The sequence below is a fragment of the Bufo bufo genome, chromosome 2 (assembly GCF_905171765.1).
Source record: "Bufo bufo chromosome 2, aBufBuf1.1, whole genome shotgun sequence".
Taxonomy (NCBI): Eukaryota; Metazoa; Chordata; class Amphibia; order Anura; family Bufonidae; genus Bufo; species Bufo bufo.
In genome coordinates, this window is record NC_053390.1 from 400,163,150 (window position 1) to 400,183,833 (window position 20,684).

The 20,684-nt window shown below is 41.4% G+C and overlaps 1 protein-coding gene across 1 annotated transcript in view; it reads right to left on the bottom strand.

Annotated features, from left to right (window-relative positions):
• The window catches only part of WDR64 (WD repeat domain 64), an 86,788-nt gene that overhangs the window by 62,297 nt on the left and 3,807 nt on the right, over positions 1 to 20,684 (bottom strand). The window contains exons 2-6 of the mRNA XM_040419780.1: positions 16,444 to 16,574; positions 11,868 to 11,973; positions 7,120 to 7,226; positions 3,974 to 4,084; positions 935 to 1,149 (exon numbers count right to left, since the gene is read on the bottom strand). Of these exons, the coding sequence (XP_040275714.1) occupies positions 935 to 1,149; positions 3,974 to 4,084; positions 7,120 to 7,226; positions 11,868 to 11,973; positions 16,444 to 16,574 (670 nt within the window). The remainder of the gene's footprint in view (positions 1 to 934; positions 1,150 to 3,973; positions 4,085 to 7,119; positions 7,227 to 11,867; positions 11,974 to 16,443; positions 16,575 to 20,684) is intronic.

Sequence of the window (20,684 nt, forward strand, 5' to 3'; positions counted from 1 at the left end):
ACATGCAGTGGCCAAAAAAGTGGCCTATTTGAATGATAAATGTGGCCTTTGTCAGCAAGTGGCAGACTCCCCAAAAAAAGGTTCTCTGGTCAGATAAGACTAAAACTTTTTGGCCACCATGGGACATGCTATGTGTGGTGCAAAACCAAAACTTTCCCTCACTCCAAGAACACCATTCCCACAGTGAAGCATAGTGGTAGTGGAAGCATCATGCTTTGGAGATGTTTTTTATTAGCAGGGACTGGAAAATTGTTCAGGATTGAAGGAAAGATTTTGAGGAAAATCTGTTTAAGTCTGCCAGAGATTTGAGACATGGACAGGGGTTTACCTTCCAGCCAGACAATGACGCTAAACATTCTGCTAAAAGCCACACTGAGTGGTTTAAGGGGAGACATTGAAAAGTCTTGGAATGTCCTGGTCAAAGCCCAGACCTCAATCCAACTGAGAATCTGTGGCATAAGACTGCTGTACACCAATTCACCCCATCTAACTTGAAGGATGAATGAGTGAAAATCCCAGTGTCTAGATGTGCTAGGCTAATAGGGATATACCCCAAGAACCTGGCATCTGTAACTGAAACAAAAGGTGGTGCCATAAAGTATTGACTTTCAGGTGTGAATACTTCTGCTCTTTAAAGTTCTCTTTATTATTACTTGTATCATAGTATTTATTTATTTGACTTATATAGCAACAATATACAGTATTCCATTGTGCATTACAGACATTATCATTTATTGTCCCCAGTGGAGTTCACAATCTAAACTCTTTAGTGTGGGAAGAAACTCACACAGACATGGGGAGAACATACAAACTCTATGTAGATGCTGCCTTTGGTCAGATTTAAACCTAAAACCCCAGTGCTACAAGGCAACAGTGCTAACCACTTTGAGCACCTGAGCAACTATAGATTGATGTTATGAAACAATTACCTTACCTCCTAAAGTTGTTGGAATCTAGGGCAACTGGATGAGACATCTTTCTTGACTTTGAGTGTTGTACTTTGAGGTCATCACTTGAAATAGTATACAGACTTACAAATCCAGCATCATCTCCTACCAATATATCATCCTGCATGGACTGGTCTTGTGAAATCACAGTGCAAACACACAATAAACAGTGCTCCATTGGTTTGATGCAGACATGGTTATTCTAATAACAGAAAACAGTTACATTGGTTGGAGGTTTGTATTGGTTGTATTGGATTCAATGTGGTGTATAGCACCAGTTGGTTTAACAACTATAACCTTATATATATACAGTACTATAGGCTGTTGTATTATACTTATGTTTAGGGGTTTGTACCGAACTTGTACCAGAATTACTGCTAAAAGTTCATTGTTTGCCAAGAGTTAAATGTTGTAATTTAATATTACAGGAATGTATTTCTTTATACACTTTGTATCCTAAATGGTGGTATATCGACAACAGTTAAAATTGGCAGTGTTGGCTTAGTTTCCAGGGTGATGGGCTGGTCCAGCCTCCTGGATAGTGGGAAGTCTTTGCTGGAGTCAACACCTGTATGAGTGAGTTCCTGACAAGTAGGTACAAAGAGAAGCCTAATCCAGGAAACACCTTTCCTGAGACTAAAAAGCTGCCAGAGAACATTTTAACTGAGATAAAGAGAACAGACATTCACTGAAGGTCTAGAACAGCTGTTGTGAAACCACAACTCCTAGCATGCTCTTTCCACTTGTGTGGCAGTTTAGAGAGAAGGAAGATGTAGTTTTACAACACCTGGAGTGCCAGAGGTTGCTGACCCCTGGTCTAGAACCATCAAGCTAATGCTAGATTAAGACAGGAAGGTACCACACGTTTATGGAAATAGGACTTTACTGCTGTGGAAAGGGTATATTGCTTCAGCGCTCACCACATTTTGAGATGGACTGGTCATCTGGATCTAAAACCTGCACCCTGCAACTGGGAACTAAAGAGTTAATGAGAATGCAATTGCACGCCTGTGATAATTTAGGGAAACTGCTAATTATATTTATAGAGAGATAGGGAACACTACTATTACCATCAGTGCTGCTGCCTATACACAACTATTAGGAAAAACCTCCTCTGTTACATGCTCCAGAACGGTGCCTATTGCTGCCATATGAACTACTACTCCCATTATCAACTCAGTAAATAAATACTTTATTTATTGCAATTAAACAGGTCTGGTCACTGAGTGGCAATCTCTTGTACAAGCAATGGTAGATAGTGAACTCGCTATAATCATCCCCCTAGTGACACCAGTTGCATGTAGAATTCAAGTGAAGGAGATTCAATGAATATGTGTTTAGCTCACAGAACACTGCCAGTACTCTGATACTTTTCATATTCAGAGCTGTTCTGTTTCCCTCATTCAAGAATCCATGTGATTTGATTGTCACTGAGGTACAAACTCCCAGAAATCTGTAGTTTGCACCTCCATGACTATGCAGTTCCTGGTTCTGCTGAAAAAAATAGCTTTTTTATGTTCACATTTTAACACAATATCTTCTTTAGATCCAACAGTCTGACACATTTGAGGTCAGTCATTGGCTGCAGCAGTGCACATGACCTCTTTCCATTTGCTGCATATTTATGGCACAATGGTGTCTGGGCAGTGTGGCGCTGGCTTAGTAGATGAGCCAACTTCATATGCATTGGGTGCTGGCTGTGTTATGCAGCTGACATCCAGCTGCAGTGACTGGGATCACAGATAACTCTGAAGACAGTAATGCTGTAGCTGACAAAGTGAATAGTGACTGCAGTACCGGGTTGGTTAGGCAGAGAGAGGATTTCCCTATTTCCAGCAATGGACTCCCCCCATGATTAAATTGTGGGGTGCCATTTGGTGTCACGGTAGGTAAGATAAGGGAAGGAAACAGAACATGACAAGGTAAACAAAACAACTGACTAGACCCTAAATGCTAAGGAACGAAGGGGTCACCTCCTAGCAATCCCTAAAACACTTTCCCTAAGCTGCTATGCCCATGTGCATATCTCGATGGTAGATATGCACATGCCCACGTACCTAAGACTATAACACACTGAACCAAACCCTCAGCTGTAGGAAAGAGGGAAAGAGGCACCCAGATCCTTCAACAACCGAAGGAGCTAGCATCACCCTAAAGGCCTAGTAAAAACAGACACAGAAGGAAAAAGGCAAAAGGACTTATCTAGAGATGTGTTGGAGCAGACAATCCACCAAACTTCCAGAGCTCACACAAGGCAGAACTATAACCCGCAAGGGCTAGAGGGAGAGGGAGGAATAAATAGCCTCACCAATTACCTAAAGAACAACACCTGGGAGGAGGTGGGATTCAGTTCAAACCCACAACAAAACAAACTGTCAGATCGAGTCACGTGCAGCAACTCTGACAGATCTCCTTGGAACACCCACAGGGCAGGGCATGACATTTGGTTGTTATGGAAGTTTGAGGCTCAGTACATATTGCTTTTTTCCCAATTTCCCCCCATAAAATTCTTTCCACATTTTTCTATACATGATATAATAAATTAAATACTTACATTAAAAATGTCAACTTGTCCTACAAAAAAACAATCCCTCATACAACCAAGTGAATGGAAAAGCAAACATGTTGCAGTTCTTGGAAGGCAGGGAGGAAAAGATAAAAAACTAAAAAGGCTTAAAGTGCCAAGGGGTTAAGCTCTGCTCATTTGTATATGGTTTATGCAAATGATGCAAGCATTGCATTTGAGTCAATGTGTTGCCTTTCTGCCTGCACAGGAAGTAGCACAGGGGTAAAGTCGGACTGAAGTCCCTTGGGACCACCAGAGGAAATTATTCACCCTCTGTATATACAGGACCTTAAGGGCCCTGTTTTACTATAGGTCCATTACTGCCATAACTTGGGCCCACTGGAGGATCCTCTGGTACTATGATGGGCCAGTCCGACCCTGTACACAGGGACAATGGAATCCTTGAAATGTTGCTGTCAGTTGCATAAATCATAATTAATGTCAGGCTCAAGCACATTACCTGATTCTGTCCATGACCCTTGTAATCCCATATGACAACGCTTCTTTCTGTCACAGCAACAACTCTTTTAAGTTGATTCAGGAAGTCACATCCTGAAAACCAGGAACTCTCCTGAGTTTAAACACATTAAAATAACAGGTAAAGCCAATGAAAAAATATATTCATAAAAGAAAGCAAAAGAATGAATATTTATTTATGTTTTCCACAATTTGTATTACACCAACAGATTATCTGACAGATTTTCTGATAACAATAATTGGTCAGATGGCCGTTTACACACAGATCTTTTGTTATACACATCACCTATTGGGTCTGATTGGACAAAAGTTGGTCAGATAATCTGTTGGTGTAATGCAATAAATATTGATAAACTTGATGGTTAACGTGTTAAGTAAACAATGGCAAGAAAATGTGAATTTACCCTTTCAAAGGATTTCAATGGCTTTTGTTAAAATATAACACTGTGACATGTGTTATCACAGTGAATTATTGCTCGGCTACATCTGTGCTGCAGCTCTACTCCCATTGACTTTATAGGTCATCAATAAGTAAGTTATAGAAAAGCCCTGTAAAGGGGATGTCTAATATACTTAAAAATCTGACACAACCCCTCCAATAAAAAAATAAATAAAAAACACAACATACTCATCTGTTTCTCCAGTGACCTCAATAACAGACGTGCTCAGTTACATTCCTGTGCAGCGAGCCCTTGAGGAGCCGGAGTGGAGGATGGGAGTGGTAGTAGCTCTCACTATAGTATGTGCCATGGTGGTTTCCCTCAGGATTTTGCTCCGTAGGGCCAGTGCAGTGAGAGGAGTAAGCACCCTTTCTTCCCTCTGGACCTTCTGTAGTTGTTTGGGTGCTCTTGATGTTGATAATTGTATGGGTGCCTGGCAAGAGGTGTAATGGTGCAATGGCCAGCGTATGGTATGGTATTGTATGATAGGAGTCAGGAAACCAGGTCAGATGTAGAAGAATAAATGTTTCTTTTTACTTGAGTGTAAAATAGGAGCTGTAGTACATCCAACAATAATCTTTACACAGTGCTAATCCTTTTCCCAGATGGCAAGGTATGGAGGTTAGCAAAGTGGCAAGTAATGGCACTCTTGGTATGCTGCCTAGGTACAGTCTCTCTCTCTCTCGATCGAATCTTGAATCTCTGGCTAGCAATGGTAATCAGGCAGTTGTGGCGTTAGTGTCTGCTGTGGAGTACAGGTTTTAGAGGTATGTCTGCTGAGGAAGTGGTTAAGTGTGATGGGTGTCTTAACTGTAGTTCCCCACAAGCGGCAAAGTCTGTAATAGCTCTAGTAGTAGGTTACCTTGCTGACTTCTATGCTTTAGCCATGCAGAAGCAGTAATTTACAGAGATCTGTTAGTCTCTGGAACCTGAGACCTAAGAAGAAGGAGCACATAGCCCTGCTTGCTCTCTCCTCACTCTCTAGACTCCACTCCTCTGTCTATACAGGAATTTGGACCAACCTACTCCTGCCAAGAAGGGAGGAAAAGGGTGGTTAACCCTGCCCCTGCCAACAATACCAGGTCAAGCTGGGTGTACATAAACATAGCTTAACAGTACATTACATTAGGTACATACCATTTTCAGATACCTCTTGTACTGGGGTACTGTATCTGGATTACGGCACATCACCACTACACTGATTGGCTGCAGTGGTCACGTGCCAGGCACATCACCACTACTGTTTGTAAAAAAAACTGTGGCAGGAGTACCTTAGAGGAGGGTGCTAGAGAATCAGGTTAGTATATGATATTTTTTATTTTAAGCAATTGTAGGGGTTGTCTGAGATTTTTTAATATCTCAGACAACCCCTCTATGGTACTCCTGTGAGTATTTGTTTCCAAACAGCACAGTGACATGCCTGGCTATGGCACATGACCACTGCAGCCAATCACTGTTCTCAGTGGTCTACAGATGAGGACAGTGATTGGTTGTAGAATTAATGGACTGTAATCAGTCATCGAGAGCACTGGATAAACAGTTGAGTATATCATAATTCGATTTTATTCTAAGCAATTGTAGAGGTTATTCAAGATTTTTTATTATCTCTGACAACTCCCAGGGTTTTTCTAGAACTTACTTATGATTACCTATAAAGTCAATGCGAGCAATGCTGCAATAACAAGAGGGCTGTCTGAAATTTTTTATTATTCTGAACAACCCTTTTAAATATGTTACAACCGGAAAATTGATGCTAAAATGACATTGTAAAATACTATACTTACAGTGGCATGTATGTAGGAATGTTGTCTCATCTGTAAAGAAATCTAGATATAAATTATCATGAAGAGAACCAATGCAGTATATATTTTTATGAAAAATCTTTTACAAGTCATGTAAATTTGGCTCATCTTTGAAAATGGTGTGTGCCACTTAAGTAAAAAAAAAAAACTTTTTGAATGGATCGATGGTCAAAAGTTTGAGTCATAGAGATAGCTGTATACAGTGCTCAAGTTCCGTAGACTTTGAAAAGAGCAGCAGCACACATGCTTGGCCACTGCTCCATAAAAACGAGGGGCACAAAACCCCTGTTTTGATGATCATTGGGGGTCCCTGTATTCAGACCCCCCACAATCTAGCAAATGTCACATTTTTTTTATTGGCACATAGTGGCAATCAGGATTATGGATTGCTTGGATTGGTTCACCACAGTACCAGTGGATCTTTCAGTGAACCCAATCTAACATTGGACAACACCATTGGAAGCAGACTATGGAGCCAATCACTTGGCACTAGGGTCTATTTCTATTTATGAGTATATTTACAAAAATTAGACTTTACTGATGAGATGTCCTGTAAAAGCAATGACATAGATTAGATAACAAAGATAATTACAAGGATTATTATGGTGTTAAAGGGAAATGTGAACAGGATCTGTAGATAGACAGATAGGATAGGATAGATTGGATAGATAGATAGATAGATAGATAGATAGATAGATAGATAGATAGATAGATAGATAGATAGATAGATAGATAGATAGATTAGATGGATAGGTTAGATAGGATATGTTAGATGGACAGGTTAGATAGGATATGTTAGATAGGATAGGTTAGATAGGAAAGATTAGATAGGATAGGTTAGATTAGATAGGTTATATACAGTAGATAGATGAAAAGCACTAGAATACCTGGCTGTTAAAAAGTGAAATGGTCCCATATTCTGAGACTGTCACTACAGCATCCAGTAGTGGTACTTTCACAATACACTGAATAGAATCTCTTTTCTTTTTTCCTGCTCCTGTTAGAAAGCAAGATTGTATTTTAATGTAAAACACAATTAACAGACCTCCTATACTAGTCAGAACCACACACTGCTGATAGTAGGCCAAAGACTGAGGATCACAACTCAATGGCTTCAACAAAACTTGCAAAATTATTTGATAGTATATATCCATACAACTATTTGTACAGTTGTTCATACTGTGCTCCATTCATTAACCCCTTAAGGACTCAGCCCTATTTCACCTTAAGGACTTGGCCATTTTTTGCAAATCTGACCAGTGTCACTTTAAGTGCTGATAACTTTAAAACGCTTTGACTTATCCAGGCCGTTCTGAGATAGTTCTTTCGTCTCATATTGTACTTCATGACACTGCTAAAATTGGGTCAAAAAAGTTAATTTTTTTGCATAAAAAAATACCATATTTACCAAAAAATTTGAAAAATTTGCTAATTTCAAAGTTTCAGTTTCTCTACTTCTGTAATACATAGTAATACCCCCAAAAATTGTGATGACTTTACATTCCCCATATGTCTACTTCATGTTTGTAGCATTTTGGGATTGATATTTTATTTTTTGGGGATGTTACAAGGCTTAGAAGTTTAGAAGCAAATCTTGAAATTTTTCTGAAATTTACAAAAACCTAATTTTTAGGGACCACTACAGGTCTGAAGTCACTTTGCGAGGCTTACATAATAGAAACCGCCCAAAAATGACCCCATTCTATAAACTACACCCCTCAAGGTATTCAAAACTGATTTTACAAACTTCGTTAACCCTTTAGGTATTGCACAAGAGTTATTGGCAAATGGGGATGAAATTTGAGAATTTAATTTTTTTGCCTAATTTTCCATTTTAACCCATTTTTTCCACTAACAAAGCAAGGGTTAACAGCTAAACAAGACTGTATCTTTATTGCCCTGACTCTGCCGTTTACAGAAACACCCCATATGTGGCCGTAAACTACTGTACGGCCACACAGCGGGGCGTAGAGTGAAAAGTGCGCCGTTTGGTTTTTGGAGGGCTGATTTTGCTGGACTGGTTTATTTACACCTTGTCCCATTTGAAGCCCCCTGATGCACCCCTAGAGTAGAAACTCCATAAAAGTGACCCCATCTAAGAAACCACACCCCTCAAGGTATTCAAAACTGATTTTACAAACTTTGTTAACCCTTTAGGTGTTGCACAAGAGTTATTGGCAAATGGGGATGAAATTTGAGAATTTCATTTTTTTGCCTAATTTTCCATTTTAACCCATTTTTTCCACTAACAAAGCAAGGGTTAACAGCCAAATAAGACTGTATCTTTATTGCCCTGACTCTGCCGTTTACAGAAACACCCCATATGTGGCCGTAAACTACTGTACGGGCACACAGTAGGGCGTAGAGGGAAAGGTGCGCCGTATGGTTTTTGGAAGCCAGATTTTGCTGGACTGTTTTTTTGACACCATGTCCCATTTGAAGCCCCCCTGATGCACCCCTAGAGTAGAAACTCCATAAAAGTGACCCCATCTAAGAAACTACACCCCTCAAGGTATTCAAAACTGATTTTACAAACTTTGTTAACCCTTTAGGTGTTGCACAAGATTTAATGGAAAATAGAGATACAATTTCAAAATTTCACTTTTTTGGCAGATTTTCCATTTTAATATTTTTTTTCCAGTTACAAAGCAAGGGTTAACAGCCAAACAAAACTCATTATTTATGGCCCTGATTCTGTAGTTTACAGAAACACCCCATATGTGTTCGGAAACCGCTGTACGGGCACACGGCAGGGCGCAGAAGGAAAGGAATGCCATATGATTTTTGGAAGGCAGATTTTGCTGGACTGGTTTTTTTGACACTATGTCCCATTTGAAGCCCCCCTGATGCACCCCTAGAGTAGAAACTCCAAAAAAGTGACCCCATTTTAGAAAGTACGGAATAGGGTGGCAGCTTTGTTGGTACTAGTTTAGGGTACATATGATTTTTGGTTGCTCTATATTACACTTTTTGTGCGGCAAGGTTACAAGAAATTGCTTTTTTGGCACTTTTTTTTTTGGGTTATTTACAACATTCATCTGACAGGTTAAATCATGTGGTAATTTTATAGAGCAGGTTGTCGCGGACGCGGCGATACCTAATATGTATACAATTATTTTTATTTATGTAAGTTTTATACAATAACTTCATTTTTAAAACCAAAAAAAGTTTTAGTGTCTCCATAGTCTAAGAGCCATAGTTTTTTCAGTTTTTGGGCGATTATCTTGAGTAGGGTCTCATTTTTTGCGGGATGAGATGACGGTTTGATTGGCACTATTTTGGGGTGCATATGACTTTTTGATTGCTTGCTATTACACTTTTTGTGACATAAGATGACAAAAAATGGCTTTTTTTACACCGTTTTTATTTTTTATTTTTCACGGTGGTCACCTGAGGGGTTAGATCATGTGATATTTTTATAGAGCCGGTCGATACGGACGCGGCGATACCTAATATGTAAGTTTTACACAATGATTTCATTTTTGAAACAAAAAAAATCATGTTTTAGTGTTTCTTTAGTCTGAGAGCCATAGTTTTTTCAGTTTTTGGGCGATTATCTTGGGTAGGGTATGATTTTTGCGGGATGAGATGACGGTTTGATTGGTACTATTTTGGCGTACATGTGACTTTTTTGATCACTTTTATTACCTTTTTTGGGAAGTAAGGTGGGCAAAATTTCAATTTTCTCATAGTTTTTATTTTTTTATTTTTATGGTGTTCACCATGCGGGGGAAGTAACATGACCGTTTTATAGATCAGGTCGTTACGGACGCGGCGATACCTAATATGTGTAGTGTATTTTATTTTTTTAATTTTTATTCAGTGATGAATGTTTTTTTTTTTATCTTAACTTTTTTCACTTTTTTTTACATTTTTTTTGACCCAGACCCACTTGGTTCTTGAAGATCCAGTGGGTCTGATGTCTGTATAATACAGTACAGTACAATATATATTGTTCTGTACTGTATTTTACTTACACTGAACAGATCTATGCTTTTAGCACAGATCTGTTCAGCACCATGGACAGCAGGACGCCTGAGCAGGCGTCCTGTTGCCATGGGAACCTTCCCCGTCTGCCACAACTTCGCAGATGGGGAAGGGTAAGCACAGGGCTGAGGGGGGCTGTCGGGGGGCTCTCTCCCTCTCCATCGGGGGGCTGCAAAAGCACAGACAGTTAACCGCGGTATGGAAAGGGTTAAACGGCTGACATCTGCACAGATGTCAGCCGTTTATACCAGGGTGCCAGCAATGTGCTGGCACCCTGGTATACCCACTAGAAGCCAACGATCATTCATGGGGAGGCGGGCGGGGGATCGCGATCCTGCCTGCCGCACCGCCCGCCTCCCGCAACGCCCCCACCGCATGCGACACCCCCCCCCCCCCCCCCCGCACCACCCGCCGGCATCAAATCGTGCAGGGGTGCAGGGGGGGGTGAAAAATATTGATTTTAGGCACTCAAAAGTTTCTGATCCCCGCGGTCAGGGACCGCGGGGATCAGAAACTGCAGAAAGCGCAGCAAACCGCAGGTCTGAATTGACCTGCGGTTTGCTGCGATCGCCGACACGGGGGGGTCACATGACCCCCCCTGGCATTGTCACAGGATGCCGGCTGAATGATTTCAGCCGAAATCCCGTTCTGATTTACCCCTGGGGCGCCGGAATACTGATTTCAAGTTAGGACGTACCGGTACGCCCTGAGTCCTTAAGGACTCGGGAAATAGGGCGTACCGATACGCCCTGCGTCCTTAAGGGGTTAAACCCCTTCGCATTCCAAGAGCTATAACTTTTTTTGTCTTTTCATCAATGTACTTGTATGAGGTCTTATTTTTTGCAGGACAAGTTAAAGTTTTTGATGCACCATTTTGGGTACTTGTAATGATTGATTTTTTGGGGGGTGAGATAAGCTAGCCCTATCTAGACAGATTATGTGCATGCTGATGTTGCCCATTGATTAGACTTCCCAACAGACTGCCTAATTTATGCAGTTATTTTACCATTAAGACTAAAGCCTGTATTACACCAGGCCAATCATCGCTAACGAGCGCTCATTCATTGGGCAATCCAAATCTTCTGACAGGTTTAAAAATTATCTTACCACGATCTGCTGCCGGCAAACAACTGGACAGCATGGGGACAAGCGATGGCATAGCGATCACTCCTCCACATGCTGTGGAGGAGATCGCTGCATGTAATAGCAGTGGTCTACTCTGCTAGTGAGAAGGCGATTGCTGGAAAGGAAAGCCTTTAGAAGTACAGTTAAATCTAAGTATGGGGCCTCACAACTCTTCTTTCACCACAGATACTGAGGAAGAGAAGGACCAGGCTGTTAACTCTCAACATACCAGATGCTTTTGTTCTCTGGGGATAAGCCACTAGGCTAGCAGATGTCTCCTGCAGCAGCTTGCGCCTCTCTTCCCATTAAGAACATATGCATGCTTGTCATGTGTATGGGAGAAGAATGAGCTATATGATGTGAATAACCAGTTCTATTCAGATCTAACACACATTTTGAATTATATAACATAGTTCAAAATTACTTAGATATATATGTAATGTATATGATGTAATAAGGTATCTGGATACATGTTTGCCTTTCTTATACGTTATGTATATTCTAGTTTTGCACATTTTATTACCTGATGCATTTTTAATTGTTTTTCTCTTGGACAGAAAAAAAATTGAATTCTCTGGATTCGAATGTGCAGTGATGATATCCTCATCTCTCTGAAAGCAGCCAAAGAGCTAAAAAAATAAAATAAATACACGAGAAGAGATTTCAAATTCAATCTATTCAGGTACAAAATAAAAAAATGTGTACAGGCTCACAATGTCATATAGGCTCACCAAAGATATTAAGGAAGTGAGCAGGAGTGAGAAAACATTACAATAGGAAAGTCGGGGAAAAGTCAACTCTCCTCCTAAAAAAAACATCTATTTGTACCTTCACTAAGACCTGGTTTGTAGCTATTGGGGCTAGGTTGAACATATTCCCCAGATGCTGGTTCAAAAATGAGGATACTCAGAATTTTGGCAGTAGACTTACTTTGCGTGATGTAAGGTAGTGGACCACCACAGCAGAAGCAGTGCCCAGAGGCCCAGGCTGATTATTGGGCTGCTGAACTATAAATCTACGTATTGAACATTGCCAGATCCATGCTGCTCATCTGACAATCTTTTACACAGGAATGGTGATCAAACAAAGAGAGCCAACATCATTCTTCTGTGCAATCCATCAGTGGTAGATACTTCCTGGAGCAACAATCCAGCTCCTCACTTTCACTTGTAACCTCAACTCAAGGGTTCCAATGGTACTGCTACTCAAAATTCAATGAGCCCCTGAGGAGCACGTGCAGAGGATGTAGCAGAAGCGGCCCTGATGATGAGGTGTCATGTATTTCTTCAGGCCACCGCTCCCTGGGGTCGTGCAGTGAGGGAGAGGCACCCTTTGTTCCCTGAGGTCACTCCCTGTAGAAGTGGGCTCCCTGCTTTATGGTAGTATAGGGTTGCCCATGTGTCACATCCCTCACATCCTTAGACGGCAGGCACACTTTGCCACAGCGCCACCGGCATATGGTTGATAGAGAGACAGAAGAGGTCTCCCTGTGAAAGAGCGCTGGCCAATCAGAGCCGGCGCTGGCACGTTAGGCGCGCTAACGTCCCTAGACACGTGTGACCTGGGCAGGGGCCGAATGGGAACTTAAAGTGGCCCTGGGAAATAAAACTAAAAGTGGCCCTATTTTGTAGGCAGGTCCAAATTAACAGAAGGCGGGGCAACACAAGTAGGCAGGGCAAACAATACCATAGTGCAAAATACCATCCCAGCAGAACCAAATAACACAGTGTAGCACAATATATTGCCCCAAAAGCAGTAGCTACCATTTTCTGTCTTCTTTCTCCAGTAATCTTTGATTAAGATTGGAGCAGGGGGCTTAGGAGGTGAGGTGCGGGCCACAGCAGTTGAATTCAGGAGGGCATGTGTGATTGCTAGTGTTGCTCACGAATATTCGAATTTCGAATTTTTATCGCGAATATAGGTACTTCGAAAATTCGAAATTGTGCAAAGCAGTAATCAAAGCAAAAGGTAGCTACTTTGAAGAACCTAGAATATGACATATTTTCAGTTGTTTCACACTTGTTTGTTATGTATATAATTCCACATGTGTTAATTCATAGTTTTGATGCCTTCAGTGTGAATCTACAATTTTCATAGTCATGAAAATAAAGAAAACTCTTTGAATGAGAAGGTGTGTCCAAACTTTTGGTCTGTACTGTACGTGTTAAGAAACCGCCTCACTCAGGGTCCCAATATTTTAATTTCAAACAATATTTTTCTATAGTGCTGTTGGCCTTAGTTTACAGTAATTATAGATTTATTATTGTTGATATTGAGGCATATGGAAGCACAGCAGACGCCCGCATCTTCTGTTCTTCTAGAATGGGTGAACGGCTTCGCGCCAACCAACTTGCCTTGCCAGAGCCCAGACGACTACCCGGATCTTCTGCTTCAGCCGCTCCATTTGTAATCGTGGCAGACGAAGGGTTTGCATTATCTCCACATGCAATGCAAGCTTTTCCTAGATGCGATTTGGATGACTGAAAGCGCATATTCAATTATCGTCTGTCTCTTGCACGTGACTCAAAGGAAAAAATTACCTCCAATACAGAAGTATTGCCATCCAGGATAAAATACACTTTATTCTACTGACAGAATCAGAGTAACATAAAAATCACACTCTATGGCCTCATGCACACAACAGTATTTTTTAACGGTCCGCAAAACGGCGTTCCGTTGTTCCGTGATCCGTTTACGGTTTTTTCCCCGTGTGTCTTCCTTGACTTTTGGAGGATCACCAGACATGAAAAGTGAAAAAAAATTCAAGTTTGCCTTGCAAATGATAGGGAAAAAACGGACACGGATCACGGACGCGGATGACAATCTTGTGTGCCTCCTTGTTTTTTCACGGACCCATTGACTTGAATGGGTCCGCAAACCGTTGTCCGTGAAAAAAATAGGACAGGTCATATTTTTTTCACGGACTGGAAACACGGACGCGGATGACAAACGGTGCATTATCCGAGTTTTCAACTGACCCATTGAAAGTCAATGGGTCCGCAGAAAATTACGGAAAACGGAACAACGGACACCGAACACAACAACGGTCGTGTGCATGAGGCTTATTGTTGGTCACTCGACCCAGGTTTCTCACCACTTCTTCAGGGGTTTTCATGGAATTGCCTCTGCAGAGGGAATATACCAGCAGAGGTACAGAATTACTACACGCACCTCTACCATTACAATCTTGTAAGTACAATTCAATATTTGTCTGGTATTTTGAGTGACAGTACTTCACCATTGGAACCTTTCTTTCAGGTAAAGGTTAAAAGTGAAAGTGAGGAGGTGGATTGTTGCTCTAGGGGTGATATCTACCAATGATTGATTGCACAGAAGAATGATGTTTCCTTTCTTCGTCTAATCTCCATTCCTGGAGAAAAGATTGTGAGATGAGCAGTGCGGATTTGGCAAGGTTCAATTAGTGACCTTGGGAGGAGGACCTATCGTTTTTGTGATCCAGCAGCGCACTGACTTGAGAATTAGATTGTTACAAATCTATATATGCATGTATGACACCATATTTACCCTTGCTGAAAGAAAGCCTAACATTGTCCATGCTCGCATTTAGGCTAGGTCTACACGACGACATGTGTCGCGCGACAATAAGTCGTGCAACAGATAGAGCACAACTACACTGCAACATTTGTCGCGCGACAATTTTTATAAAGATAGTGTATGGTGTCGCAATGCGACATGCGAAATGCTGCGACTGCGACGCGACAGTCGCAGAAAAATACATCCAGAATGGATTTTTTGCGACTGCCACGTCGAAGTCGCAGCATGTCGCACTACGACACCATAGACTATCATTATAAAAATTGTTGTGCGACAAAATGTCGAGCAACAAATGTCGTCATGTAGACCTGGCCTAAGGGTCCATTCACACGTCCGTAGTCTATTGCGGATCCGCAATACACCTGGCCGGCACCCCTATAGAACTGCCTATTCTTGTCCGCTATTGCGGACAAGAATAGGACATGTTCTATTTTTTTCCGGAGCCGCGGACCGGAAGTTCGGGGTCGCGCTCTGGAAATGAGGCTGTGGACAGCACACTGTGTGCTGTCAGCATCCATTCCTGCCCCTTAGAGAATTAATGGGTCCGCACCCGTTCCGGATAATTGCAGAACGGGTGCAGACACATTCTACGGACGTCTGAATGGAGCCTTAGGCTACATGCACACGAACGTTGTTTGTTTCTGTGTCTGTTCAGTTTTTTTTGCGGATAGGATGCGGACCCATTTATTTCAATGGGTCCGCAAAAAATGCGGACAGCACACCGCGTGCTGTCCGCATCAGTATGTCCATTCCATAGCCCCGCAAAAAAAATAGAATATGTCCTATTCTTGTCCGTTTTAAGCATTGATACAATGGATCCGCAAAAAAAAATTGATGGCATACGGATGTCATTCGTTTTTTTTGCGGACTGCAAAACACATACAGTCATGTGCATGTAGCCGTATACTAATAAAATATTCAGAATAAGAAAATTACAAATCATCCTAGTGTAAAAAAATCTCTCAACATAAATGTAGTTTTATTATGATATATTGCATCTTTGAGTGATATTTACAGAAGTGAGACAAGGTCTGTTGGTGCCCAAGCCATTGGTGCCACATCCTCTTGGTCCATGAAGTTCAGATGTGAGATGGAGAATCAGTCATTTAATTTTCTTTAATCCATTAACCCCCAGGCACATTTGACAACTTTCTACTCTGCGTAACCCTTGCCCCACCCAACCATACATGTTAGGCTACATGCACATGACCGTATGTATTTTGCGCGGATGCGCAAAATACTGATACCGACCATGTGCATTCTCTACTTTCCTGGGTTCCTCTTATAGAAATGGCTATTCTTGTCCACAAAATAGAAAAGAATAGGACGTGTTCTATAATTTGCAGAACGGCCAGAGGGACGCAGACAGCATATGAATGACATTGTGTACTGTCCACATTGTGTGCTGTCCACATGCGATCCGCAAAAAATGCGGATTGGATGCAGAGCAAAAATACAATTGCGTGCATGCAGCTTTAATATAACCTGTTCTTATGATTATTAGCTTTTTTTTTTTCTTTCAGAATAAATGGTATTTTACTTGCCTCAGTCCAGTCAATGGGAGCATCTGGGTGATTAGAAATCTTCCTATAAAAAGCTTTAACCTCTTGAGTTTTCAAACCATGTCCAAAAAGTCGTGTAACAATGTTATAAAACTGACTATTGTCAATGTTTTCTAGGAAAAGAATAAAAAATAGAGAAGCACAGTGGAGTATAACATAAAAACATAGGGGGTAATTTTCATACAGATATACTCTACTTTTGTGGCATACTGTATATCTAACGCAGATTCTGTCGCACCGTCGCACGTCATGTTGCGGGAGAATCTGTGACTTCTTACCTGCTCACTCCAGGTCTAAAAAAGGGGGTGTAGCTTGGGCGGAGAAGAAGATAGGCTAGCAGGCCCATCTCATTCATCATTTTCTATTGCTTATTTCTACTAGAAGTTATTAATGAATTGCTAGCAGTCTGCACTAAGGGTACAGATGGGTGGTAACAATTTATTCATAACTTCTAGTGCAAATAATAAAGGAACGGCAGAACATAGAGTCATAAGAATATAAAAGCTCCAGAATTGTTAGTATGTGGGGAATGCATTAAGCTATTAAAACAGGCATGTCAGGGGGTGGTGAAAGGTCCTCTTTAAAGATGACCTGTCACTTCTCCTGACATGTCTGTTTTATTAACCACTTGAATTTTCCGTGTAATAACAATACTGGAGCATCTATCCTTATAACTTTATCATAGGCGTGCGCACAGGGTGTGCCTTGGCACACCCTAATCAAGCCTGCTGGCCGGCAAATACTAATGAAGCGCTTCCATTTTGGAGGCGCTCATTAGTACTGGAGGACCAGGTAGCGGTGAACGCTATGTACTTACCGTTTCCTGGTCCTTGGCTGTCGGCTGTGCAGTGGCTGCGCACAGCGTGAGGCGCTTTGTGACGTCACGCTGTGCGCGCCAGTTCAGAGCACAACCGACAGCAGGAGGAAGAGGATCGCGGGCGGTGAGGAGCGGCAGTGTCCAGGAGCAGAGAGGTAGGTGGTTTTTTATTTTATAAAAAATGAGGCTGCTGGGGGCATAATGGAGACTAATGAGAGGCATAATGGGGGCTAATGAGGCATATGGGGGCTAATGAGGCATAATGGGGGCTAATGAGAGGAATAAGGGCTAATACTGTCTGATCTGTAGACAGCTCTCCATAATGCAGCAGGAAATTACCTTTTTGAAATATGAGATTTTTTAATTAACCACTAAACAAACTCAGGCTGAGAACATTGCAATGCCACTGCCACAGAGGCCCCCTAGAAATGGAAGATGGGTTACTGTAGGTTCAGGTAGACTGAGAGTTGTGGATAGAAGGCATGTCCCACAGTCTGTGGCTCTCCATAATTCATTTGCAGCACTTTCAGAGTGCAAGAGCAACATGGAGGATGGCTCAAGCACAGTGGGTGAGAAACAATCATCTCCCATGCCTAAAGTATGTAAGACTGCAGCCAAAGACAAAAAGGAGAAGGTGAGGATTGATAGTAAGCAGCTGTTGGTGGGCGATTCCATCATAAGAGGTGTGAAGTTTGAGGAGAATGGTGTTGTGAGATGTCTCCCTGGTGCTACCGCTAGCAGGGATAGACGACGGATCCTAAATATTGTTAGGCAAGCAAAGCAGGAAAGGGAAGTGGATGTTATTCTCCATCTTGGGACAAACGATCTGGCTTGCAATGAGGTTTCAAAGGTGAAAGAAGCTTTTCATACACTTGGAAAGGATATACGGGAGGCTGCATCAACTGTTTCATTCTCTGCAGTTTTGCCTGTGCATAACCTTCAGCATGACAGGAAGATGCGCATTAAGGAATTCAATGTATGGTTTGGTGAATGGTGTCTGAATCAAGGGTTTGGCTTTGTGTCTCATGATAGCTCTTGTTGGAATGGAAAAGAACTGTACAAGAAAGATGGTTTGCATCTTTCTCTCAAGGGAACGAATGTCCTCGGTGAACAGTTCCAAGTATTTGCTAAGAAGCATTTAAACTAGGAAAGGGGGGCAAAAGAGTGATAATCCAGCAGTCCGACTGCCCCCCGGAACAATGCCAGAAGAGGCCAGTAGCACAAAGGTTAAGAAATGACAAGCTCAGAGTCTTGTCTACAAATGCTCGCAGTCTAGGGAATAAGATCAATGAGCTTGAGGCTATAATGGCATCTGAGAATATAGATGTAGTGGCTGTTACTGAGACGTGGTTCAAGGGGAGTAATGACTGGGATATATCAATACCAGGGTTCTCTCTATACAGGAAAGACCGAGAAGGCAAGAAGGGGGAGGGGTGGCCCTGTATGTGAAAGATAGCATCCAATCTAATTTGATACAAGTTAGCGAGAACAATTTAGAGTCAGTTTGGGTTACCTTGCAGCTTGATAATCATAAGGTAACTCGTGTAGGTGTGATATATAGACCACCTACTCAAGTCAAAGAATTAGATGATCTACTAGTTGAGGAAATAGCTAAAATGACATTGAAGGGGGAAGTTATCATTATGGGAGACTTCAATCTTCCAGATGCAAACTGGAAAACCAAAATAGCTAGTTCTGCCAAGAGTACAGATATTCTAAATTCCCTACTGGGATTATCTCTACAGCAAGTAGTGGAGGAGCCAACCCGGAAGGAGGCCATTTTAGATTTAGTATTCACAAATGGGAATTTGGTATCTGATATTACTGTAGGGGAAAGCTTGGGATCTAGTGATCACCAGTCAGTGTGGTTTACTATAAGTACAGTGACAGAGTCACACCACACGAAAAAAAAAAGTTTTAGATTTTAGAAAAACAGACTTTTCTAAAATTAGATTAGTGGTATACGAGTCCCTATCAGACTGGAACAGTTTAATTGGAGTCCAGGAGAAATGGGACTACTTAAAAGTGGCACTATTGAAGGCAACAGAAGATTGAATTAGGCTTGTCAGTAAAAGCAAAAAAAGGAAGAGACCACTGTGGTACTCAGCAGAAGTGGCCAAAATCATTAAAAACAAAAAGATAGCATTTAGGAATTATAAAAAAAAAAAAACGAGGATGACAGACAAATTTATAAGATTAGGCAGAGAGAGGCCAAACAAGTTATAAGAGCTTCTAAAGCACAGGCAGAAGAGAAATTAGCTCAGTCAGGGAAAAAAGGCGATAAGGCATTCTTCAGATACATAAATGAAAAAAGGAAACTAAAACAAGGAATTACCAAATTAAAAACTAAAGAAGGAAGGTATATGGAAGAAGATAAAAAAAAACTAGCTGACTGCCTCAATGAATACTTCTGTTCAGTTTTTACAAAGGAAAATGAAGGAGAAGGACCTCAGTTGGGAAAGAAGACTAATGAATCTTTTGACGCATGTGTCTTTACAGAGGAAGAGGTTCTAAGTCAACTGTCTAAAATTAATACAAATAAGTCACAGGGGCCTGATGGGATACACCCAAAGCTATTAAAAGAGCTCAGCGGTGAACTAGCAAAACCATTAACAGATTTATTTAACCAATCACTGGCAACAGGAGTTGTCCCAGAAGATTGGAAATTAGCAAATGTTGTGCCCATTCACAAGAAAGGTAGTAGGGAGGAATCGGGCAACTATAGGCCAGTAAGCCTGACATCAATAGTGGGGAAATTAATGGAAACCATACTTAAGGAGAGGATTGTGGACCATCTAAAATCCCATGGATTGAAAGATGAAAAACAGCATGGGTTTACTTCAGGGAGATCATGTCAAACTAATCTTATTGATTTTTTTGATTGGGTGACTAAAATAATAGATGGAGGAGGTGCAGTAGACATCGCTTATCTAGACTTTAGTGAGGCTTTTGATACTGTCCCACATAGAAGGCTTATCAATAAAGTGCAGTCATTGGGCTTGGACTCCCATATTGTTGAATGGATTAGGCAGTGGCTGAGGGACAGGCAACAGAGGGTTGTAGTCAATGGAGTATATTTAGACCAAGGTCTTGTTACCAGTGGGGTACCTCAGAGATCTGTTCTGGGACCCATATTGTTTAATATCTTTATCAGCGAAATTGCAGAAGGCCTCAATGGTAAGGTGTCTTTTTGCTGATGACACAAAGATTTGTAACAGGGTTGATGTTCCTGGAGGAATACACCAAATGGAAAAGGACTTAGGAAAACTAGAGGAATGGTCAAAAATCTGGCAACTAAATTTAATGTTGATAAGTGCAAGATAATGCACCTGGGACGTAAAAACCCAAGAGCAGAATATAAAATCAGTGATACAGTCCTAACCTCAGTATCTGAGGAAAGGGATTT